Genomic DNA, 25883 nt, shown 5'->3' on the forward strand with positions numbered 1-25883 from the left:
GCCTTCAAACTCCTTGAACGTCTAGTCTACAACCAGCTGAGCTGCCACCTCACTGAGAATAACCTTTTTGATCCCCTTCAGTCTGGTTTTCACCCACAATACTCCACAGAAACTGCTCTCCTAGAACTCACAAATGATTTACTAACAGCTAAAACCAACGGTCACTATTCCGCACTCTTACTCCTGGACCTCTCCGCTGCTATCTATACAGTTGACCACCCCTCCTCCTCAAAAACTCTGTGGCTATGCTCTGCATTGGTTTGAATCTTACCTATCTTACTGCAGCTTCAGTGCCACTTACAACTCTACTTCCTCCTCTCCTACTCCTCTTACTGTTGGGGTCCCCCAAGGTTCTGTCCTCGGACCTCTCCTATTTTCCATCTACACCTCCTCCATGGGTCAGCTGATTGCCTTCCATGGCTTCCACTACCATTTCTATGCTGATGACACCCAAATCTATCTCTCTACCCCTCAGCTCACTCCATTAGTCTCCTCACGCATCACTGATCTACTAACAGACATGTCTGACTGGATGTCACACCACTTCCTCAAACTCAATCTATCCAAAACTGAGCTCATAATATTTCCTCCCCCACATGCCCCTTCCCCTGACTTCTCTGTCAAGATCAATGGCACAACTATCAACCCATCCCCACATGCCAGGGTGCTAAGGGTTACCCTGGACTCTGAACTTTCCTTTCAGGTCCACATCCAATCCCTGTCCAAATCATGCCGCCTCAACCTCCACAACATCTCCAGAATAAGTCCCTTTTTAACCAATGACACCACTAAGCTTCTAAATCACTCCTGGGTTATCTCTCGCCTCGACTACTGTAACTCCCTCCTCATTGGATTACCTTTAAATAGACTATCCCCCCTTCAGTCCATCATGAATGCTACTGCTAAACTCATCCACCTTACCAGCCATTCAATGTCCTCCACCCCTCTCTGCCAATCTCTCCCCTGGCTTCCGCTCACCCAACGAATAAAATTAAAAGTACTAACAACTTACAAAGCCTCCAGCTACATCACTAACCTAGTCTCAAAATATCACCCAAGCCGCTCTCTTCAGTCCTCCCAAGACCTCCTGCTCTCTAGCTTACTTGTCACCTCTGCCCATGCTCTCCTCTAGGATTTCTCCTGAGCCCCTCCCATTCTTTGGAACTCCCTACCCCAATCTGCTTGATTATCTCCTAATCTATCCATATTTAGACAATCCCTGAAAACCCTTCTCTTTAACCACTTCCCGCCCTGGCCTATAACAGATTGACGGCCGGGAAGTTATTCTGTTATCCTGACTGGGCGTCATATGACGTCCAGCAGGATAACATGCCGGTGCGCAGCGTGGCGATCGCGAGCGCGGCGTGTCATTTTGACACGCTGCATCTCCGATAGTAAAAGAAGCCTCTGACAGAGGCTTCTTACCATGTGATCAGCTGTGACCAATCACAGCTGATCATCGCGTGAACCAGGAAGTGCCGGTAAACGGCATTCCTCGGTTCGCGCTGACAGGGAGAGCCGATCGGCGGCTCTCCCTGTCAGAGGGGGGTCTGTGCTGATAATCAGCACACTGATTATCAGCACAGCCCCCATCAAATGTACCAATAAGCTACCAATCGGTGCCCAGTCAGTGCCCCATTATAACTCACTGCCAGTGCCCAATAAATTGCCAATCAGTGCCCACCAATGTGCAAATCAGTGATCACCATAGTTCCAATTAGTGTCCATCACAGTACCAATCAGTGACCAGCATTAACACCTGTCAGTACCTGCCCAATAAGTCCTGCCCATCAGTGCCATCTATTAGTGTCCATCAATGCCACCTGTCAGTGCCAATCAGTGCTGCCTATCAGTGCCAATCAGTGCCGCCGATCTGTGACCATCAGTGCCGCCTGTCAGTGCCCATCAATGCCGCCTGTCAGTGACCATCAGTGCCGCCTGTCAGTGCCCATCAGTGCCGCCTGTCAGTGCCCATCAGTGCTGCATATCAGTGCCACCTATCGGTGCCCATCAGTGCTGCATATCAGTGCCGCCTATCAGTGCCCATCAATTCTACATATCAGTACCTCCTCATCAGTGCCCATCAGTGCCACCTTATCAGTGCCAACTCATCAGTGCCCATCGGTCCTGCCTCATCAGTGCCCATCAGTACTGACTCATCAGTGCCCGTCAGTGAAGGATAAAACAAAATTTTTAACAAAAACGAAGAAAAACGTATTTTTTTTCAAAAATGTCGGTCTTTTTAAGTTTGTTTAGCAAAAAATAAAAAACGCAGAGGTGATCAAATACCACCAAAAGAAAGCTCTATTTGTGGGAAGAAAATGATAAATATTTAGTTTGGGTACAGTGTTGCATGACCGCGCAATTGTCATTCAAAGTGCGACAGCTCAAAATTGAGAGGCGAAAGTGCCCGGTATTGAAGTGGTTAATGAAGCCTATCCTGCTTCTAACTAATACACTGTGTTTTTACTTTCTCCATCAGCTCATCCCGCACAGCTATTACCTTTTGTATCACTTGACCCCCCCTCTTAGATTGTAAGCTCTAACGAGCAGGGCCCTCCGATTCCCATTGTACTAAATTGTATTGTAACGGTAATGTCTGTCCTCATTTTGTAAAGCGCTGCGCAAACTGTTGGCACTATATAAATCCTGTATAATAATAATAATAATTGGTATTAGTGGGAGCAATGTCCTATTGTTGGTGTCAATGGGAGAAATAGTGCCCATTTGTTGTCAGTGGAAGGATAGTGCCCCATTGTTGGCATCAGTGGGAGAAATAGATCACCATCATTGGTGTCATTTGGAAAAATAGTGCACCACCTTTGGTGTCAGTGAAAAGAATAGTGTTCCAACATTTATATCAGTGGAAGGAATAGTGCCCCATTGTTGGTGTCAGTAGAAGGAATGGTGCCTTATCATTGGTGTCAGTGGGAGGAATAGTTGCCCATTGTTGGTGTCAGTAGAAGGAATGGTGCCTTATCGTTGGTGTCAGTGGGAGGAATAGCGCCTTAAGGGCAGGATAAATCCAAGCAAAGAGCCGTATCCAGCCTATGGGCCACAGTTTGGAGACCGCTGCAAAAGTGCCCAGCTGGCAGAAGAGATTAGTATGGGGGCTCCTCAAAAATAAACCTCAAAATATAAAGTCAGAAAGAAATATAATCAGAAAGTAACTCCACCAAAACTGTAAACTTTGTTCCTTTTAGTGTACATTGCTATTTTGCTTCTTATTTAGCAGTATGATTGCACAACTCTGGCCGGGTCATGTTGAATGTGAAAGAAACCCATATAGACCCAACCGAAAAATCTGTGAGAAGATCTGCGAGTTCTCCATTCTACCACCCCGAGTACAAAGAACGCATGTGCAGCAAGTTTCATTTATTTAAGAACAAAATTCACTTATACACTTTTTTTTTTTTTTTTTTGCTTGGTTTTTTTTTTTTTTTTTACCTTTAGAACAAATGGAGTTTTGTACATAAGTTGGCGGATTTCTCCTTAAAGTGCTCTTATTACATCATCCAAAATACAAAAGATGGTAAAACCAAACAAATATAGAAAATAATCCCAATAACTTAAAAAAATACTGCTTTAATAAGAATCACAGTACATAGATATCCATTGCACGTGGTCACTCTACCACCAATGACCCCCTAGTGTCACGCGTCTTCCGGTGCCGGAGGAGCACCCCCTCGGCCACTACTGATGTTCAGCGGGAACATACGGAATAGGAGTTAAAACAATTAATACATTGAACTTTTTTTTTTTCCTTTTTTTTTGTAAGAGTCATTTATATATATATTTATATATATTTATATTATATATATGTGTCCTTTATACACAACGCCTTATAATACATGGTTGATCTGGGGATCATTCCTGGCTCAGATTCCTCAGTGCACAGACGTCCTGCTGTTTACTGTACAATATTTACAGGTTGGCCCATCGTCTCAGGGAGGGAGGCTTCCCCCCCCCCCTCCCCGGCATGTTTGCGGGTCACACGCGGGTTGTCTTTCACACGGAGGCCGGAAATGGCTTGGGTTTTTTTTGCGGAGATGATTCCCTGTCCATCTCAAGGGGCTGGAGGGTACATCAGCTTTCGTGGTGCCCAGATGTAGCTCAGCGGGGCCGGACTGGAGGTCTGAAGGAAGAGTTCTCTGTGCAGGCTCTTGGTGTCGGCATCTTGGAAGAGAACACATGGACAACGTTAGAGTTCAGATAGAGTTCAGGCATACATGCTTGACATACATTTCATGCATGATAAGGAACATCTACAGCCTTTCAGCAGGGGTCTCCAAACTTTCTAAACAAAGGGTCAGATTGCTGTCCTTCAGACTTTAGTGGGGCCAGACTGTGGCCATTAAATAGTGTCTCAGGCATGGTGGTCAGTGGAAAAAAAAAATTACATAATGCATGCGGTCAGTTGAAGGAGGAATAGTGTCTGATAAATGTTGTTAGTGGGAGAAATGGTTCCCCATCATTGGTGTCAATGGGAAGAATGGTGCCCCATCATTGGTGTCAATGGGAAGAATGGTGCCCTGTCATTGGTGTCAATGGAAAGAATGGTGCCCCATCTTTGGTGTCAGTGGGAAGAATGGTGTCCCATTGTTGGTGTCCATGGGAAGAATGGTGTCCCATTGTTGGTGTCCATGGGAAGAATGGTGCCCCATCATTGGTGTTAATGGGAAGAATGGTGCCCCGCCATTGGTGTCAATGGGAAGAATGGTGCCCCATCATTGGTGTCAATGGGAAGAATGGTGCCCCGTCATTGGTGTCAATGGAAAGAATGATGCCCCATCATTGGTGTCAATGGGAAGAATGGTGCCCTGTCATTGGTGTCAATGGGAAGAATGGTGCCCCATCTTTGGTGTCAGTGGGAAGAATGGTGTCCCATTGTTGGTGTCCATGGGAAGAATGGTGTCCCATTGTTGGTGTCCATGGGAAGAATGGTGCCCCATCATTGGTGTTAATGGGAAGAATGGTGCCCCGTCATTGGTGTCAATGGGAAGAATGGTGCCCCATCATTGGTGTCAATGGGAAGAATGGTGCCCCGTCATTGGTGTCAATGGGAAGAATAAGAATGGTGCCCCATCTTTGGTGTCAATGGGAAGAATGGTGCCCCATCATTGGTGTTAATGGGAAGAATGGTGCCCCGTCATTAGTGTCAATGGCAAGAATGGTTCCCCATCATTGGTGTCAGTGGGAAGAATGGTGTCCCATTGTTGGTGTCCATGGAAAGAATGGTGTCCCATTGTTGGTCTCCATGGGAAGAATGGTGCCCCATCATTGGTGTCAGTGGGAAGAATGGTGCCCCATCATTGGTGTCAGTGGGAAAAATGGTGCCCCATCATTGGTGTCAATGGGAAGAATGATGCCCCATCTTTGGTGTCAGTGGGAGCATTACAGCATTATAATAAAATGGTGGTCGCTGCAACTTTTTATGTCACACAGTATTTGTGCAGCAATTTTTCAAATGCCTTTTTTTGGGGGAAAAAAACTGTTTCATGAATATTAAAAAAAACACTAAAGATAACCGGATTCTTTTTGTATACTATGAAAGATGATGTTACACCGAGTAAATAGATACCTAACATGTCACGTTTTACAATTGCGCACACTTGTGGAATGGCGCCAAACTTCAGTACTTACAAATCTCCATAGGCGACGCTTTAAAAATGTTTACACATTACATGTTTAGAGTTACAGAGGAGGTCTAGTGCTAGAACTATTGCTCCCGCTCTAACGATCGTGGTGTATATAACCTGTGTGTATCTGGCTCTGATACTAGCCGGTGCTTCACCAGCCACTCACCTCACCGCACGGCCCTGATTTATAGGGAGAAGTAATGAGAACAAATTCCCCAAAAATATGTATGTGAAAATGCAAGCCTTAGGTTAAAGTATAACTAAAGGCAAAACTTTTTTTTTTTTGGATAGAGTGGAGAGGTGATTAGAACCCATGTCAGGTTTTTATTAGCTGTCTGTGTCCCTGTTAGGGAGATTCACCCTTTCCACCTCAAGCCTTTCCTAGCAAATGAGCATTGCCAATTAAACATATTCAGTAAGGGTACACTAAAAAACACTTAGCTTCTGTTATAGCTGGTTCACAATTTCCATCTTGAACAGGACTACAGGCATAAAAGTGTAACTAAGGCCAACTTTTGGTTTTGTTTTGGATAGAATGGAGACAAATTAGAACCCCTGTCAGGTGTTTATTGCTGTCTGGGTCCCTGTTAAGGAGATTTACCCTCTCTAGTTTGTCCTGTTTACGATTATCACCAAAAGTGATAGTAAAGGTAATTTTGGGTTGTCCTCAGAAGAGTAATAGAGGGGAAATCCTCCAATGGGGACACTAGTTCTAGTGACAACCTGGGCTTCTCTCACTTTGAAGGGATTTCCTCTCATGTCCTGTTCTGGCTATGAGGAAGGAAGTGAAGGGAAAGATCCCCAATGGCACACATATGGAAAAAAATAAAAATGAGAGGGGTATAACCCTCCCTTACTCTATCCAAAACCCGTCCCTATTTATTACACATATGTATATATTGGGTACTTTATTTTTGTATTACCCCCATATCCTCTGTTGGTAAGCCATTCCTACATCCATCATTTGCTATGTAGACCTTTGATAGATCCTCATACAGTGGATCCATTACATGTGCTGTTCCTCTAATCCCCAATACCTTACAGTATTTTGGTACCCCCCCCCCCCATGACTTTTTTCCCACAGTAAATTCTTTAATTATTGAGACTCAGAACGGTTATATTGGCAGAGGATACAATATGAAACAAGCTACTACTTCCATGGAGCTGTTATGGCATTGCAATACTCTGTGCCCATTGAGTAGAGGGAAGGGAAACAAAATTCTGAATCTATTTTACCATTTGTCATCAGGGTGGGGAGTGGTGAAGTTGGGGGGAGGGGGGGGGTGTTGGTGTGAAAAGGGAAAATAGAAAGTGGTGGGAAGGAAGGGATATCAGAGTGGATATTGGGGAGGAGACGAGACATTAATTGGAGGGAGACAGGGAGAGGAAGAGTGGTATGGAGGGGAGGGTGGTATGACGGCGGTAGGGGAGAAAGGTAAGCAGAGGTAAGAGGAAGGGGAGAGGTGGTGACAGGGCAGGTAGTGTAGGAGATGGAGCAGGTGGTGAGCACTAGGGTGAGGTGCAATGGATCAGGTGGGCACTGGGGTGAGGTGCAATGGATCGGGTGGGCATTAGGATGAGGTGCAATGGATCAGGTGGGCACTAGGGTGAGGTGCAATGGATCAGGTGGGCACTGGGGTGAGGTGCAATTGATCAAGTGGGCACTAGGGTGAGGTGCAATGGATCGGGTGGGCACTAGGGTGAGGTGCAATGGATCAGGTGGGCACTAGGCTGAGGTTCAATGGATCAGGTGGGCACTAGGGTGAGGTGCAATGGATCAGGTGGGCACTGAAGTGAGGTGCAATGGATTAGGTGGGCACAAGGCCCAGGTGCAATGGATCGGGTGGGCACTGGGGTGAGGTGCAATGGATCGGGTGGGCACTAGGGTGAGGTGCAATGGATCAGGTGGGCACTAGGCTGAGGCGCAATGGATCAGGTGGGCACTAGGCCAAGGTGCAATGGATCAGGTGAACACTAGGCCAAAGTGCAAGCAATGGATCAGGTGGGCAGTGGGGTGAGGTGCAATGGATCGGGTGGGCACTAGGGTGAGGTGCAATGGACCAGGTGGGCACTGGGGTGAGGTGCAATGGATAGGATGGGCACTAGGATGAGGTGCAATGGATCAGGTGGGCACTAGGGTGAGGTGCAATGGATCAGGTGGGAACTAGGGGGAGGTGCAATGGATTGGGTGGGCACTAGGGTGAAGGTGCAATGGATCGGGTGGGCACTAGGGTGAAGGTGCAATGGATCAGGTGGGAACTAGGGGGAGGTGCAATGGATTGGGTGGGCACTAGGGTGAAGGTGCAATGGATCGGGTGGGCACTAGGGTGAAGGTGCAATGGATCAGGTGGGCACTAGGGGGAGGTGCAATGGATCGGGTGGGCACTAGGGGGAGGTGCAATTGATCAGGTGGGCACTAGGGTGAGGTGCAATGAATTAGGAATCTCCATGAAGAAAGGCTTTACCAGCTTCCGAGAACATAAAATCACTCCAATAAAACCATGTATTTTGGTATGTGTCGTGTCTGTTTTGGGAGGAGAGAATGAGGTCCTTCGTTTGCCTAATATCTTCTACTCTATGTAGCCAGAAGAATAATGTGTGTGGGGGGGTAACTCCATTTTAAGGGGAGGCAGGATTGGAGGGAGACAGGGGGAGAAAGGGTGGTATGGGAGAGAGGGTAGTATGAGGGGGTAGGGAAGAAAGGTAAGCAGAGGGAAGAGCAAAGGGAGAGGTGGTGATAGGGTAGGGTATGGAGGAGATGGAGCGGGTGGTAAATGGAATGGTGGGGGTGTGAGCTCAATCATGTGGGCACTAGGGTGTGGTGCAATAGATCAAGGATCTCCATAAAGAAGGGTCTTACCAACTTCCAAGACATGGAATCAGTCCAATAAAACCATGTATTTTGGTCTGTGCCATGTCTGTTTTGGGAGAAGAGAACAAGGTCTTCCATTTGCCTAATATCTACTACTTTATGTAGCCACATACGGGTGTTTCTCCATTTCAAGGGAATGCAGGATTTTAGCAGCATTCCATGGGTGGCCAAGAATGGATTTCTTGTAAGTTTAATGGGGATGAAAAAATGGAGCAATAGGAAGGAGGCTGGGTCATTTGGAATGGGGAAATCAGTGAATTTTTGGAAGATTTCACTGACCTTCTTCCTGCATAATTACTTTAGTGTTTGAATTGAATTGCACATTCACCTTCCACTGTGTGCTCAACAAACATTGTCCCTCTCTATTCTGTGTGCCTCGAATTTCCTAATTTCCTTCTCCGTACAATGACTTTCTGTAAAACACCAATGCTCCCCGTACGTTCTCAGTGTCTATGGAGTCCCACTTGTTCTGTATGCACAGTTTTTATACACATTAAATTGCTCTGTGACACACTTTTCTCCTGTCTCCTTTGTTAATACCTTTTAATTTCTGCTGGATGGCATAGCGTGCTTTCCTCTCCTGATCCAGTTCATTACACAGGGTGTCTGGGGAAAAAAAAGGAGATGTTAGCTTCTCATGCTCAATGACAGGCTCAACCCTTTCCTCACCAGACATGTTTCCAATACCACCAATCTCCTCCAGAACACAGTCATGCTTCTTACCGATTAACTGGGTAACATAACCAAACAATGGCTTCACCTCCTCCAACAAATAATAGTTTATTGATAAATAATATACATTACAGAAGAATATGCATTATTGAATAAAGGCATCACTACAAAGGATGATTTGACAGGTCAGGGATACAATTGTGGAGAACCAGTCTACTACAAGAAGCCAACACGATTGCTGAGGTATTACAACAGAATGTACATTTGTGTAACATAACATATAGAACCCATGAATTCTTAAACCTAAGAAGATTTAATAAATAAATCCTGGCAGTTCCTGCCAGCTAAACTGATGTTGCACAAGGTCGGAGGCTAGAAAACTTAGATATCTCAAAAGTATGCATCAAAAAATACGATTTTATCATATTTCCCTGAGCAACCTCTATGCTTTCTGGTCCCCTCGTCACCTCCTTCCATGCTTACCTCCAGGACTTCCCCAGAACTTCTCCCACCCTTTGGAACTCCCTAGGGTACTCTGTTCACCTTTAGGCAAAAATCCATTTCTTCGGAGAAGCCTATGCCACCTCCATCTAACAAACTGAACTTTTCCTCTCTCCATCAACTCATCCCCCCTACAGTTATTACTTTTGTATCACTTGACCTGCCCTTTTAGATTGTAAGCTCTCACGAACAGGGCCCTTTGAACCCTGTTGTATTGAATTGTGTTGTAACTTTACTGATTTTATTTTGTAGAGCACTGTACAAACTGTTGGCACTATATACTGTGAATGGCAAATAATATTAATAATGTTCACATATTGGTTTCTTAAAGCCCAAGGAGTCATCTAGGAGCTTTACCAAATAGGAAACACGAGGCTGATTGGGCGACATGGGCTAATTTTTTCATACAAAGATGATCAAATATTAGTCCATTTCCAACCAGATTTATAGTGATTCTTAATATTACATTGAAGGCTCAGTTAGTCATTGACTCATCTTGATATAATCCCAGACTACATACAATAAAAGGCGCCAATTCTAAATTCAACCATGAAGGCACGGAGGATGCTCCTATGGTCAACCATTTGTAAATGGCTCGTCTTGATACAATCCAGACTACATAGAATGAAATGCGCCAATTCTAAATCCATTAATGAAGGCATGGAGGATGCTACCATCAATGACCAGTTGATATTGACTCGCCTTGATATGATTTAGACCACCTATAATAAAAAGCACCAATTCTAAAGCCAGACATAAAGGTGCAGAGGATGCCGCCATTGACAACCAGTTGTAACTGACTAGCTTTGATATAATTCAGGCTATAATAAAAGGCAACAATTCTATGTACAACCAGGAAGGCATGGATGACCCTGTTATGGTCAACCAGCTGTTATTGACCCATCTAGATACAATTCAGACGCCAGCTCTAAATTCAGCCATGAAGGCACAGAGGACACCGCTATGGACAACCATTTGCTATTGACTTGTCTTGATACAATCCAGTCCACATACAAATAAAGCACCAATTATAAATCCAACCATGAAGGCACAGAGGGTGCCACAATGGACAACCCTATGTTATTAACTTGTCTTAATATAATTCAGACTTTATATAATAAAAGGTGTCAATTCTAAATCTAGCCATGAAGGTGCAGAGGACGCTGCCTTTGGCAACCTGTTGTCATTGACTAGCCTCAATAAAATTCAGAGTACATATAATAAAAGTTGCCAATTCTGAGTATAGACAGGAAAGCACGAAGGATGTCCCTATGGACAACCATTTGTGATTAACTCATCTTGATATAATTCAGCCTACATACAATAAAAGGCGCCAATTTTATATCCAACCATGAAGGCACAGGCGATGCCGCAATGGACAACAATTTGTATTTGGCTTGTCTTGATATAAATTAGAATACATACAAGAAAGGTGCCAGATCTAAATCCAGCCATGAAGGTGCAGAGGATGCCGCCATTGACAGCCAGTTGTCATTGACTAGCCTTGATATCATTCAGACTGTAATAAAAGTCAACCATTCTTCGTACAACCAGGAAGGTATGGAGGACACTGCTATGGACAACCAATTGTTATTGACCTGTCTTGATACAATTCAGACTACATACAATAAAAGTCTCCAATTTTTAGTACAACCAGGAAAGCACAAAGACTGACACTATGGACAACCATTTGTGATTAACTCATCTTGATATAACTCAGCGTACATACAATAAAAGGCACCAATTCTAAATCCAGTCATGAAGGAGCAGAGGACGCCACTAAGGACAACCATTTGTGAATAACTCATCTTGATATAATTCAGCCTACATACAATAAAAGGCACCAATATAAATCCAGCCATGAAGGAGCAGAGGACACCACTAAGGACAACCATTTGTGATTAACTCATCTTAATATCATTTAGACCAAATAGAATAGAAGGCGCCAATTCTAAGTACAAACAAGAAATCACAAAGGATGTCCCTATGGACAACCATTTGTGATGAACTCATCTTGATATAATTCAGCCTACATACAATAAAAAGAACCAATTCTAAATCCAACCACGAAGGCTCGGAGGATGCCGCAATGGACAGCAATTTGTTTTTGACTTGTCTTGATATAAATTAGACTACATAGAAGAAAGGTGCCAGATCTAAATCCAGCCATGAAGATGCAGAGGATGCCGCCATTGACAACCAGTTGTCATTGACTAGCCTTGATATCATTCAGGCTATAATAAAAGTCGACCATTCTAAGTACAACCAGGAAGGCATGGAGGACACTGCTATGGACAAACAATTGTTATTGACCCGTCTTGATACAATTCAGACTACATACAATAAAAGTCGCCAATTCTAAGTACAACCAGAAAAACACAAAGGATGCAGCTATGGACAACCATTTGAGATGAACTTATCTTGATATAATTCAGCCTACATACAATAAAAGGCACCAATTCTAAACCCAGCCATGAAGGAGCAGAGGAAGCCACTAAGGACAACCATTTGTTATTAACTCATCTTAATATCATTTAGACTAAACTGAATAGAAGGCGCCAATTCTAAGTACAACCAGGAAGGCACGGAGGAAGCCACCACGGAAAAGACTGAGTTAAATGCAGACTGCTCAGCGAGACAATGCAGTGCAGTTTGTTAGAAGTGAGTTACAGTAAGGACACTGCCTGTGATTTTGTGCTGGGAGGCAGATGGATACGAGCAGAATTAAACACAATCGCAGGCATTAACACGCAGGTAATTTTACGCCTCGATTTTTAATTTAGAAACCCATGCAAATTAGTGTGCAGAGGAGTTCAATCACTGTTTGGTAATGGTGCCTGCAAGGCCCAAGTGAGGCTTGTTTGCTATGTTTAGGCTAATCAGAGGATATTAAATAAGAAAAAATAATTGTTAAATTACCTTACATTTAAACCTAAGACGAAGGAGCTGATTGTAAACAGCCTCCGATGACGGTGGAACGGCTTACCTCTCACAATCTGCAGCTGCTGGACCATCTCCTCTCTGTAGGCCAACTCCCTCTTCATCTGGTCTTGGAAATTGTCTGGGAAGAGAGGCAGGAAATCAGCTCAGCAGAAACAAATACCTTTACGGGTAAAAGACATCAGTGAAATGGGTGCAAGCTGACATTCGCCGGTACAGCCATGACCTGACTACCCCCCCAAGCAGCCAACAGAAGCTCCTACGGGGCCAAGTCTCAAGCAGTGACATTGTGAAGACAATAATCATGGCTCTCGTGTTAATCTCACCTATGGTATTAGCATGGGACGTCAATGTGTGATTGGGAACAGGCCACTGGAGACCTAATGCTAGGCTTTGACTTCACAGTTTCTGCATTTTAACTCCAAATTAATTACTTTCCTTTGCCTAAAGAACTATTGTTGTAACAAGAGCAACATGGTACTGGCTGTGCTGCCTGTGGGAGCCAGGGGGGATGAATGTACAACGGATGTCTGATCATGTATTTCCTTGTATTTCTAATCTGTTCTTGGCGGGTGACATCTTTGTGTTACAAAACTCAAGTGTGTTCTAAAGGTACTGCAACGGAAGAAGGTCAACCAGTGGCAAAAGCAAAGATGCCAAACTGTGACCCCCCTCCCCCCTGCCCGATGTGGGAGCCCTCGATTGTCTTCTGCAGTTGAGATCCCCGATACTGGCACCAAAGCACCGCTTCTGTCTGTCTGACCATTGCGAGGTGCAACAAAAACAAAAATTGTTGGGTGGGCAGCTGGCACCCCTAGAAGGCCGGTCCATGGTGCAAACCACACCCCTGCACCCCTCTAAGTATGCCACTGATGCAGACAATGGACCTCACCTCCGCAGACATCACTTCTTCTCTGCTCGGACTCTTTCTGTCAGATAAGGAAGCCCCCGAAGGCAACAGGACATAAAGGATGGATGGGGTGAGAGCAGGCTCTCAGTTCTGTTAATTGTACTTGCCAGCTGCTGCTTTATCGTAACCCCCCAACACAAAGACTCTGCACCCGGGACAGCTGCCCTCCCTGCCCCCCTCTCAATACAAAGACTCTGCCCCTACTGTCCCCTTCCCCCGATCCAAAAACTCTGTGCCTAGAACAGCTGCCCCAAGTGCCCCCTCCCCAAGACAAAGACTGTGCCAAGGATAGCTGCCCCTACTGTCCCCTCCCCCAACATAAACACATTGCATCCAGGACATCTGCCCATACTGAAACCCCCCCAACACAAAAACTCTACACCCAGGACAGCTACCCCTACTGCCCCCCTCCCCCCAACATAAAGACTCTGTGGCCAAGACAGCTGCCCCTACTGTCCCCTTCCCCCCAATGCAAAAACTCTGTGCCTAGAACAGCTCCTCCAAGTGCTCCCCCAAGACAAAGAATCTGTGCCAAGGATAGCTTCCCCTACTGCCCCCTCCCCCAACACAAATACAAGACACTGCATCCAGGACAGCGGCCCCTACTGAACCCCCCAACACAAAGACTCAGTGACCAGGACAGCTGCCCCTACTACCCCTACCCAATACATAGACTCAGTCACCAGGACAGCTGCCCCTACTACCCCTACCCAACACATAGATTCAGTGACCAGGACAGCTGCTCCAACTACCACCCCCCTCTCCAAACCAACACAAAGACTCTGTGAGAAAGGACAGCTGCCTCTCCTGCCCTCTCTCCATTAGTCCTGGCCCTAGCAATAGTTATATGGGTGTACTGCATATGTATGATAATGGGATGCCTACAGTGTATTATATTAAACCTGGATTGAATGGTGCAACCCAACTTAAAGGGGTTTTCCACTTTTAGCAAGAAGGTAGAACAAATGCTCTCTACTTTTTCTGGCAACTCTACAGAACACAATGGGTTTCCAAGGCTAGTGGTCTGTCCAACAGTGAATACCTTCACAGACCCAAGGAGCTGGGGGAACAAACCGCCATTCTAAAATGCTCAACAAGTGAAAAGGTTAGACATGTAAGTTGCAATAGCTTACTCTATACCTCTATGTAGTACCTCTATGTAGTAGGTGCTACTACTAGATATTAAATGCTTTCTGGGTATACTATGTGCTCCCTACTTGAACCTTGTACTTGTACCCTGATACCCCACTACCCTACCCTTGCGTGGTCTAATCCTTTGCAACTCCAATTGTCTACTATTACTAAACTTTCAATAAAGACAATTGAACAAGAAAATATTAGACATTTTCTAGTATTTAGTATTAGATATTATTAACTATTTAGATTTGGATAAAATAATGAGGGAGTCGAATTTTTAATGCCGTCGGTGTCCATGTTATGGAAATTTACACTGTCTAGCTGCCCTGATCACCAACGTCATAGGCAACGAAAATTTGGATAAATCCAAAATGTCGAGCAAGAAAAAAACAAAACTTCCAATAGGGACACTTGTTCTCGTGACCTTATTTAAGGCTTGGTTTACACCGGCAGCTGGGAAAGTGGTAAAAAAAAAGGGAGTTGAGCCACAGTATTACTGCCCCCCCGACCACCCAGTCACAAGTTAACATTGCCATCACCCATGTTAGCACACACTGACATAGTTGCAGGTAGGGTTTTGGCAGGCAATACCGCCGCCAAACGCAATGCATTCAAGTGAAGAGTGCCCAAATTCGGTCCAAACCTGCGCTCATCTTTACCCGGTAGACCACCTAATAAACGGTGACAAGCTAAAGCATTAAAAAAAAAAGTTTTTTCTTTTTTTGCCCGAACATACACAAGTAGATTTATCATACAATTAATCCATAATAAATTCCTGGATTCCATAATTGAATAATCTATGTGGGATCAGTCCAGATCCGCATACAAATATTCAGCCAATGGCAGACTGTCTCGGTCAGAGTATGAGGTAACCAAAGCGGTCTACCGGGAGATCCACGAATGCTGGAGACACGAACACGGTCACCCGTGTCACCAGCAGGGCTATATACATTATACCTATTGGATGTGTAAACTTATCAATAATATTATGGTGCAGCAGATCTTATTGAAATAAATAAGAAATATAACGGGAAGTCCTGATGTAAAATAGAGACAACAGTTAACAACCTTACAGCACCTGTGTCCTATCGCTTGTGTGAAGACGATTCAGTGCTGGTAGGTATGATGAGGAGTGCCTATCATTTATCCAGTTTTCACACTGGGGCCGCCCGAGCTTTAGCGGTAAAACGCCGCTGTTTAATCTGCACTTTTCGCCCGCCAGCGGGGCGCTTTTAACCCCCCCCGCTAGCGGCTGAAGAAGGAGTTAATTAATAGTGCCCGTGTTGTGCCTGAAAAGCGATTTGGAAGCGCTTGCCATTCATTTCAACGTTCAATCTTCAGGGCGTTTTGGGAGCGCGTCGCGCAAGCGCACCGCTCCAGTGTGAAATATCACACTGAAATGAATGGGAGGCGGTTTTCAGGCGCTTTACAGGCACTATTTCTAGCGCTAAAACGCCTGAAAACCGCTTCAGTGTGAAAGGGGTAAAGGCTACGAACCTAAACCACAGCCCTCCGCATAAGTGATGGCTGATAACACAGAGCATTTGGGCTTGCATTAAAGTGGTTGTAAACCTCTGAAATGAAAAATGAACAAAGCACATCCTTCTATAATGTGTACTTGCCTCAACCCAAAGCACCAAGTGTGATTTCTGTCTGCTGCTCACTCATTACCTTGCTATCTGCATGACTCAGTTTTTTTTTTTTGGCGCCCTGTGCGAGGATCGAAGACTCACTTTTCACAGTTTATGGCAGTGATCATCAACCCTGTCCTCAGGCCCACTAACAGGCAAAGATAACTGAAATACATCACAGGTGATATAATTTGCTGCTCAGTGATTGCAGTATTCTAGTCCTGCATCTCCCCCAAGGTAATACATAAAACCTGGCCTATTAGTGGGCCCCGGGGACGGGGTTGATGATCACTGGTTTATGGGACACCATGCAATCCCGGCCGGGAGACAGCATCGCTCCCCTTGCAGCACACAGCAAGTGATTTAGGGCACTTTTACACTGAGGCTGTGGGGGGGGGCGGTAGCGGTAAAGCGCTGCTAGTTTTAGCGGTGCTTTACCGCTGTTTAAGCGGCGCTTTGCTGCTGCTAGCGGTGCGCTTTTAAGCCCCCCCCCCGAAGGGCTTAAAAGCTCCCGCAAAGCGCCACTGACGATACGCTTTGGCAGCGCTGCCCATTGATTTCAACGGGCAGGGGCAGTTTAGGAGCGGTGCATACAGCGCTCCTGCACTGCCCCAAAGAAGACTTTTTTCTAGCCCTGCAAGCACACCGTTCCAGTGGGTAAGCACTCGGGCTTTCACAAGGGTATTCAAAGGAGAGGCGCTTTACAGGCGCTTTTTTTAGCGTTAAAACGCCTGTAAAGTGCCTTCAGTGTGCAAGGAGCCTAACAGCCTCAGCTGTGTATGTTCCTGTGCTTGTGTGGGTACAATGGGGGTGTGTCTATTCCCTCCACTCAGGTCTCAGATTACACTTAGCTCCCTAATCTATGCTATGCAGTGTATGCCATCAGATCCCTGCCCCCTGCCTTCTGGAGCTCAGAAAGGCTGTATCAATTCTGTACTTTGAGCTGGATGTTGGGAAGAGAGGGCTGCAGATAAACAGATACAACTTACTGTATGTAGGAGGATTTGTTTAATCTCAGTTTATCATCGAGGGCAGTCACTTCACTGGGTATATGTAAGGGTCTACAACCACTTTAAAGCACCTGTGTCATACCAAGTGTGAGAATACCTACCGAGGCTGGTCGGTATGATGTTATGAGAAGTGCCTATCATTAAAAGACTACAAACCTAAACCACAGCCCTTCGAATCAGTGATGATAACTGAGACCAAGTTTAGCTCCCCACCAAAAAAGTGTCAGATAACACAGAACCATTGAGTTTGCATTAACAACAACGAGACAGTCACCTGAGTATTTAGGGCAATTATAACAGTGACTCCAATCCCTCCCCTGGCAAGGTGTACCCACCAATCCAATCACTGCCTGCTACAGAAGCCCGCCCCTCTGTAAACTCTGGTGTCAGAGTTCACTAGATTGGATGATATCATTGCCCCACCCACGTGACAGTGTTCGGGTCTGACGATTGGCCGCTCAAAGCAGAGCACCGTCAGGTGGGGGAGGGGCCAGGACAAAAGGCGGGCAGGAGGGGTGGCTGGGGATTTTGGGGAGGTTGTGCTAGAATGGGTGATTTGGAGGGGGGATTTGCAATAAGAAAGTGGATTTCCGTTAGGAAAAGTGATTTGGAAAGGGGGGGGGGGGTATTTGTGCTAGTAGGGATGATTGAAGGTATTTGTGCTAGGAGGGGAAATTTGGGGTAGAGGATTAGTACTAGAAGAGGAGATTGGGGGTAGGGCTTTGTGCTGGGAGAGGGGATTTGGAGAGGGGAGATGATTTATGCTCAAAGGGGATATTTGAGAGGTAGAGGAATTGTGCAAGGAGGGGGGAGTTGGGGAGGGAGAGGATTTGAGATGGGGGGGGGGGGATATGTACTGGAAGAGGGGGAATTATTTTAGGGGGAGAATTTTTGCTTGCAAAGGGAATTTATGCTTAGGGGATGCAGTGCCCTGAAAAAGTATTCATACCCCTTGAAATGTCCCACATTTTGTCATGTTACAACCAAAAACATAAATGTATTTTATTGGGATTTTACGTGATAGACCAACACAAAGTGGTAAATAATTGTGAAGTGGAAGGAATATGATAAATGGTTTTCCAAATTATTTACAAATAAATATGTGAAAAGTTTGGGGGGCATTTGTATGGCGCCCCCCGGAGTCAATACTTTGTAGAACCGCCTTTCACTGCAATTACAGCTGCAAGTCTTTTTTGGGATTTCTCTACCAGCTTTGCACATCTAGAGAGGGACATTTTTGCCCATTCTTCTTTGCAAAATATCTCAAGCTCTGTCAGATTGGATGGAGAGCGTCTGTGAACAGCAATTTTCAAGTCTTGCCACAGATTCTCAATTGGATTTAGGTCTGGACTGTGACTGGTTCATTCTAACACATGAATATACTTTGATTTAAATCATTCCATTGTAGCTCTGGCTGTATGTTTCGGGTCGTTGTCCTGCTGGAAGGTGAACCTCCCCCCAGTCTCAAGTCTTTTACAGACTGTAACAGGTTTTCTTCTAAGATTGTCCTGTATTTGGCTCCATCCATCTTCCCATCAACACTGACCAGCTTCCCTGTCCCTGCTGAAGAAAAGCATCCCCACCACATGATGCTGCCACCACCATGTTTCACGGTGGGGATGATGTGTTCAGGGTGATGTGCAGTGTTAGTTTTCCGCCACACATAGTGTTTTTCTTTTAGGCTAAAAAGTAAAATTTTGGTCTCATCTGACCAGATCACCTTCTTCCACATGTTTGCTGTGTCCTCCACATGGCTTCTCACAAACTACAAACAGGACTTCTTATGACTTTCTTTCACCAATGTCTTTCTTCTTGTCACTCTTCCATAAAGGGCAGATTTGTGGAGAACACGACTAATAGTTGTCCTGTGGACAGATTCTCCCACCTGAGCTGTGGATCTCTGCAGCTCCTCCAGAGTTACCATGGACCTCTTGGCTCTTCTCTGATGAATGCTCTCCTTGCCCGGCCGGTCAGTTTAGGTGGACGGCCATGTCTTGGTAGGTTTCCAGTTGTGCCATACTCTTTCCATTTTCGGATGATGGATTGAACAGAGCTCCGTGAGATGTTCAAAGCTTGGGATATTTTTTTATAACCTAACCCTGCTTTATACTTCTCAACAACTTTATCCCTGACCTGTCTGGTGTGTTCCTCGGCCTTCATGATGCTGTTTGTTCACTAAGGTTCTCTAACACACCTCTGAGGGCTTCACAGAACAGCTGTATTTATACTAATAGGGCGTACACACAGTCGGACTTTGTTCGGACATTCCGACAACAAAATCCTAGGATTTTTTCCGACGGATGTTGGCTCAAACTTGTCTTGCATACACACGGTCACACAAAGTTGTCGGAAAATCCGATCGTTCTGAACGCGGTGACGTAAAACACGTACGTCGGGACTATAAACGGGGCAGTGGCCAATAGCTTTCATCTCTTTATTTATTATGAGCATGCGTGGCACTTTGTCCGTCGGATTTGTGTACACACGATCGGAATTTCCGACAACAAATTTTATATCCTGCTCTCCAACTTTGTGTGTCGGAAAATCCAATGGAAAATGTCCGATGGAGCCCACACACGGTCGGAATTTCCGACAACACGCTCCGATCGGACATTTTCCATCGGAAAATCCGACCGTGTGTACGGGCCATAAGATTAAATTACACACAGATGGACTCTATTTACTAATTAGGTGACTTCTGAAGGCGATTAGTTCCACTAGATTTTAGTTAGGGGTATCGGAGTAAAGGGGGCTGAATACAAATGCCCCCCCCCCCCCCACACACACACACACACACACACTTTTCACATATTTATTTGTAAAAAAAAAATGTTGAAAAACATTTATCATTTTCCTTCCACTTCACAATTATGTGCCACTTTGTGTTGGTCCATCACATAAAATCCCAATAAAATACATTTACGTTTTTGGTTGTAACATGACAAAATGTGGAAAATGTTAAGGGGTATGAAAAGTGTGAAGATTAGTGCTCAAATTCTTTTTGGGGGAATTTTCGCTGACACATAATGCTCATACATTTGGGGGGGTGGGGGGGGCACCGTTTGGAATCTTTGCCCTGGGCCCTTTGCCACCAGGGGGGGGGGGGGGGGGGGTCACATGCACGTCCATACCTAAAAAAACCCCGCTCCCTGGAAGAAAGGAGTGGGGAAGCAGCATGGAGCACAGGCAGGTAAATATATTATTGTGCATGGCAATAGTGGCTCTTCTACAAAGTGGTATTGACTATTTGACACTTAATAAAATATTGTATATAAAACTTTATTGACTTAAGGCAAGCTCTTGGAGAAAGGGATATTCCATAATACCTAATTCAAAGCTGACCTCCAGGTATGATGTGTATTGTATAGGTATATTGGTCCAGCTTGGCACAATGTGAGGATGGATATCTCATACCTGAAGGACCCCTGCTGGAAGCTGACAATCACTGTAGTAGTCGGCGCTACTACTGTGATATCTGTGATCTTCTGGGTCCTGTGCTGAGCAGCTGGCCCACTCCACACGGATCATAGAAGTCACTCTCTGATTGGATGAAGTGGAGGTCATGACATGCGAAAGGGCAACTACTTTGGCACAGGACCCCGGCTGCAGTAGCATAAACTACTACAGTGGTTGTAGTCTTTCCACTGGCTCCTCGGGTATGAGATCTACATACTTCATTGTGCCAAGATTGACCAATACAACTATGCAATATAAAAAGGAAAAAAACCTGGCATGCAAATGTCTCAAGTATTCGCACAGCTGTCACCAATATTCACCCTAATTTGTAATCGCTAGCTCCACCTAGTGGCCATAATATAGTAATTTCACGAAGTACCCCGATCAGGAAAATGCTACAGTATGGCCACTAGATGGAACTGACAATCACTGTAATCAATGTAAAATGATAATTATCGGGAAGGCTCCCTGGCAGGTGGCTAACTAGAGATCCACAAACACACACACACATACAAACACGCACACACATACAATGAATGACACATGCACATGACAGTGTAGAATGGGGAAGCAAGAAAAACAAAGAAATGCAAAGGTATGCGTGTGCATAGGTGTGATGAATGCGGGTATTAAAGTGCAACCCCAGCTGTATTTTTTTTTTCTCAGTTTTGGATAGAGTGGGGCTTTTATTGTTTCCCGCGTCGCTGTTGGGGAGATTCCTTTGTCACTTCCTGTAGCTGGTGGCGCAACAGGAAGTAAGGGCATTGTCCCCAGTGAGAGACTTACCCTCACCTCCTGCTGCTGTGACAATGCAGTGGGAGCACAGACAACAAAACGGAGGATTTTTTAACCCTTTCCCCCACTCTTTCCAAAATTTTTGTTAAAAAAAAATAAAAAATCGGCTAGAGTTTCACTTTAAGATCCAGCAATGGTTTTTGCAGTGAGCTAAATACCTTTTAGACTTTGAAATTCCCGTTCTAGCTTTTTCCTTAAATCCATCTGCTCCATTAAAAGCTTCTGCAGCTCATCTGTGGAAAAGAATCCGTCAGTGAGGAAGTTTTTTTTCCATATAACACATGCACTCCCTGAAATCATCAACCTGAAGTGTCAGCTCTGCGGTACAGGGTAGGTGGGGCCTGCTTCATATGGCAATTTACAGTGCCAAAGGGGGTCATAACCCTCAACAACCACCAAAAAAATATTCTTCATTGTCATGACGGAGAAAATCTGATTGGTTGCTGTAGGTTATGTCCCTTCCCTGGATCATGAGCGTTGCTGTTTAAATAATTATAACGTTTTTAAAGCAAACATGGGAGCCGTTTTTTAGTGTTTTAGCTCATTTTTAGTGTCTACAATTATTATTTTTTTTTTTTTAGAGTGTCACAAAATTGTTTAGTGGCAAAAAAATGGGTGAACTTTAAAACTTTACCACCCACATACCATGCATATGCGTCAATGGGTGGCTGGGGTTTCTGTGAAGAGAGCACACTATCAAAGACAGCTACCGGCCACCAGTAATAACCAGCAGGTTCGGCTCCCTATCATGTGACCACCGTGACAGCCAATCACAGTGGTCACATGACTGGGCAGACTCCCAACCCTCCCCCCCCCCCCCCCCGGAGTTATAGCCCTTTAACTGGATGCCAGGGCTGGGTTGCCTTTACGGAATGACAGGGTTGGGCTGGGAGGGGTACATTAACAAGCAGTGCAGTGAGCTGTGTTGTGGTGTGAACATAACACATAGAGAACAATTGTTTTTGAGATTAATTTGACATTAAGATGCCTGCTGTTACCTTTGTAGGCCAAAAAAAACCTTCTCTGTGTGCCTCTCAAAAACCAGTGCCTCTCCAAAACTACAGCCTCTCAAAAACCAGTGGCAATCCACAATCAATGCCTAGCCAAAACCAGTGCCGCTCCAAAACCAATGCCATTCCAAAACCAATGCCATTCCAAAACCAATGTCTATCCAAAACCAGTGCCTTTCCAGAACCAGAGCCTCTCAAAAACCAGTGCCACTCTAAACCCACTGCTTTTCCAGAATCAGTGTCACTTCAAAACCCATGTCTATCCAAAACCAGTGCCCTTCCAGAACCAGAGCCTCTCAAAAGCCAGTGCCACTCCAAAGCCAGTGCCCCATTCAAAACTAAAGCCTTTAAAAAACCAGTGCCACTCCAAAACCATTGCCACTCCAGAACCAAAGCTTCTCAAAAACCAGTGCCTCTCCAAAAGCAATGCCTAACCAGAACCAGTGCCACTCCAGAAACAGAGCCTATCCAAAACCAATGTCTATCCAAAACCAGTGCCTTTCCAGATTCAGACCCTCTCAAAAACCAGTGCCACTCCAAAACCAATGCCTATCCAAAACCACTATTTTTCCAGAATCAGTGTCACGTCAAAACCCATATCTATCTAAAACCAGTGCATTTCCAGAACCAGAGCCTCTCAAAAGCCAGTGCCACTCCAAAACCAGTGCTTTTCCAGAACCAGGATCACTTCAAAACCAGTGTCTCTCCAAAACTGGAGCCTCTCAAAAAGCAGTGCCTGCCCAAAACCAGTGCCTGCCCAAAACCAGTGCCGCTCCAAAACCAATGCCTATCCAAAACCAATGCCATTCCAAAACCAATGTCTATCCAAAACCAGTGCCTTTCCAGAACCAGAGCCTCTCCAAAACCAGTACAACTCAAAAACCAGTGCCACTCCAAAATCAATGCCTATCCAAAACCACTGCTTTTCCAGAATCAGTGTCACTTCAAAACCCATGTCTATCCAAAACCAGTGCCTTTCCAAAACCAGAGCCTCTCAAAAGCCAGTGCCACTCCAAAACCAGTGCTTTTCCAGAACCAGTGTCATTTCAAAACCAGTGACTCTCCAAAACCAGTGCCCCTTCAGAACCAGAGCCTCTCAAAAACTAGTGTCACTCCAAAACCATTGCCGCTCCAGAACCAAAGCTTCTCAAAAACCAGTGCCACTCCAGAACCAGAGCCTCTCAAAAGCCAGTGCCACTTCAAAAACCAGTACCTTTCTAGAACCAGTGTCATTCCAAAGCCAATGCCTACCCAAAACCAGTGCCACTTCAGAACCAGAGCCTCTTTCAAAAAACAGTGCCACTCCAAAACCATTGCTACTCCAGTACCAAAGCCTGGAGTGGCACTCAAAAACCAGTGTCTCTCCAAAACCAATGCCTATCCAGAGTCTTTCTAGAACCAGTGTCACTCCAAAACCAGTTACTAGAGTCTTGATTTTCCTGACCCCAGGCCTGAACCCCACTAACTAACCAAAAAGAGAGCCATTATTTGCCATTGAGGCATAATTATTGCACAGAGGGCTGGCAGAAGAATGGACTTGGCTATTATGTTAGGTAAAACACTGAGTAGGTATGAGGTGCTGGACAATCTTTTATTCGTCAAAGGAAATGAGGTGGCAAGATTTTACTAAATGACCTTGGCAGCTCTACAACAAGGCAAGGGGTCCCCTAGGTAAAAGTGTCTGCCTGAAATGAGAAATTCACATGAAAACTGAAAAAAAGCACAAAAACCCAATAACAGAAAAATAAGTAGAAGCCAATCAATTTTGGGGGTCAGCAAATCCCCCCTTTATCAGGGCTGAAACAAAATACATCAATAGTTAGGGAATCAAATTCATGCAGAAAAAGAAAAGAAAATGGTTTCATAAACCAATACAGTGTAATATTTATTAAAATGCATCTCTAAAACCAATAAAAGTAGATATCTATATATGAGGGTTCTTCAAAAAAATGTACGCACTTTTTTTAACTCTTTTTATTAAGAATTTACATTACTTTTCTACATAGTCACCTTCCCTTGCGATGCATTTTTCCCAAAGTCATACCAACAATCAGGCATGACATTTGTGAGGTCAGGCACTGATGTTGGACGAGAAGGCCTGGCTCGCAGTCTCCACTCGAATTCATCCCAAAGGTGTTCTATCAGGTTGGGGTGAAGGCCAGTCAAGTTCCTCCACCCCAAACTCGCTCATCTATGTCTTTATGGACCTTGCTTTGTGCACTGGTCCAAATCCTTTGGTGGAGGGGGGGATTATGGTGTGGGGTTGTTTTTCAGGGGTTGGGCTTGGCCCCTTAGTTCCAGTGAAGGAAACCTTTATACGAAGACATATTGGACAATTTCTTGCGCCCAACTTTGTGAGAACAGTTTGGGGATGGCCCCTTCCTGTTCCAACATGACTGCGCACCAGTGCACCATGCAAGGTCCATAAAGACATGGATGAGCGAGTTTGGGGTGGAATACCTTGACTGGCCTGCACAGAGTCCTGACCTCAACCCGATAGAACACCTTTGGGATGAATTAGAGTGGAGACTGCGAGTCAGGCCTTCTTGTCCAACATCAGTGCCTGACCTCACAAATGCGCTTCTGGAAGAATGGTCAAACATTCCCATAGACACACTCCTAAACCTTGTGGACGGCCTTCCCAGAAGAGCTGAAGCTGTTATAGCTGCAAATGGTGGGCCAACTCAATATTAAACCCTACGGACTAAGACTGGGATGACATTAAAGTTCATGTGTGTGTAAAGGCAGGTGTCCCAATACTTTTGGTAATATAGTGTATATATTGCCAGTTTAATGTCAATTTTGAAACTTTGTAACTTTGCTACTTTTGATGAATGCTGTTGTCACCTTGCATTTATATATATATATATATATATATATATATATATATATATATATATATATATATATATATACACTGTATATTTTGGTTTTAGAGATGTATTTTATGAAATATCACATGGTATGTGTTTAAGAACACCTTTCTTTTATTCTAATTAATATATTTTTGTATTTATCACACGTATGAACTCTTTGACTAGGGATTGAAGCATTTCGTTCCAGCTCGACTGATGGGAGATTAGGTGGCCCCCGAACTGCGTTGGATTCTGCTCATTCTTCTGTTACAGAGTTTTTGGAAATAAAGCATCTTGGACTCACAAAACCTTTTTGCCTTTTTTTTCAGCTCCTATTATGTCAGGTAAGTCAGAGCTCTAGTAACCAGTGAGCGAGGTAACCTATAACCTACAATTGTGATTGTTCCATTGAGTTGATGGATGTGATTAGTGGTAGACTGCTTTTATCTGTTTGG

At 44.8% G+C, this 25883-nt stretch overlaps 1 protein-coding gene across 2 annotated transcripts in view; it reads right to left on the bottom strand.

The window, feature by feature from the left end:
* Positions 1-2817: 2817 nt before the first annotated feature.
* Positions 2818-25883, bottom strand: part of SKOR1 (SKI family transcriptional corepressor 1) — a 75211-nt gene continuing 52145 nt past the window's right edge. Inside the window, exons 6-9 of one of the 2 annotated variants that reach the window (XM_073618281.1) lie at positions 21722-21796; positions 12671-12745; positions 9052-9117; positions 2820-4176 (exon numbers count right to left, since the gene is read on the bottom strand). In XM_073618281.1, coding sequence (XP_073474382.1) covers positions 4067-4176; positions 9052-9117; positions 12671-12745; positions 21722-21796 — 326 coding nt within the window. In that variant the 3' untranslated portion in view covers positions 2820-4066. Of the gene's footprint in view, positions 4177-9051; positions 9118-12670; positions 12746-21721; positions 21797-25883 lie in introns of both variants that reach the window. The other variant, XM_073618282.1, reaches the window with a different exon arrangement.

This window comes from Aquarana catesbeiana, linkage group LG03 (assembly GCF_042186555.1).
Source record: "Aquarana catesbeiana isolate 2022-GZ linkage group LG03, ASM4218655v1, whole genome shotgun sequence".
In the NCBI taxonomy this organism is placed as follows: domain Eukaryota; kingdom Metazoa; phylum Chordata; class Amphibia; order Anura; family Ranidae; genus Aquarana; species Aquarana catesbeiana.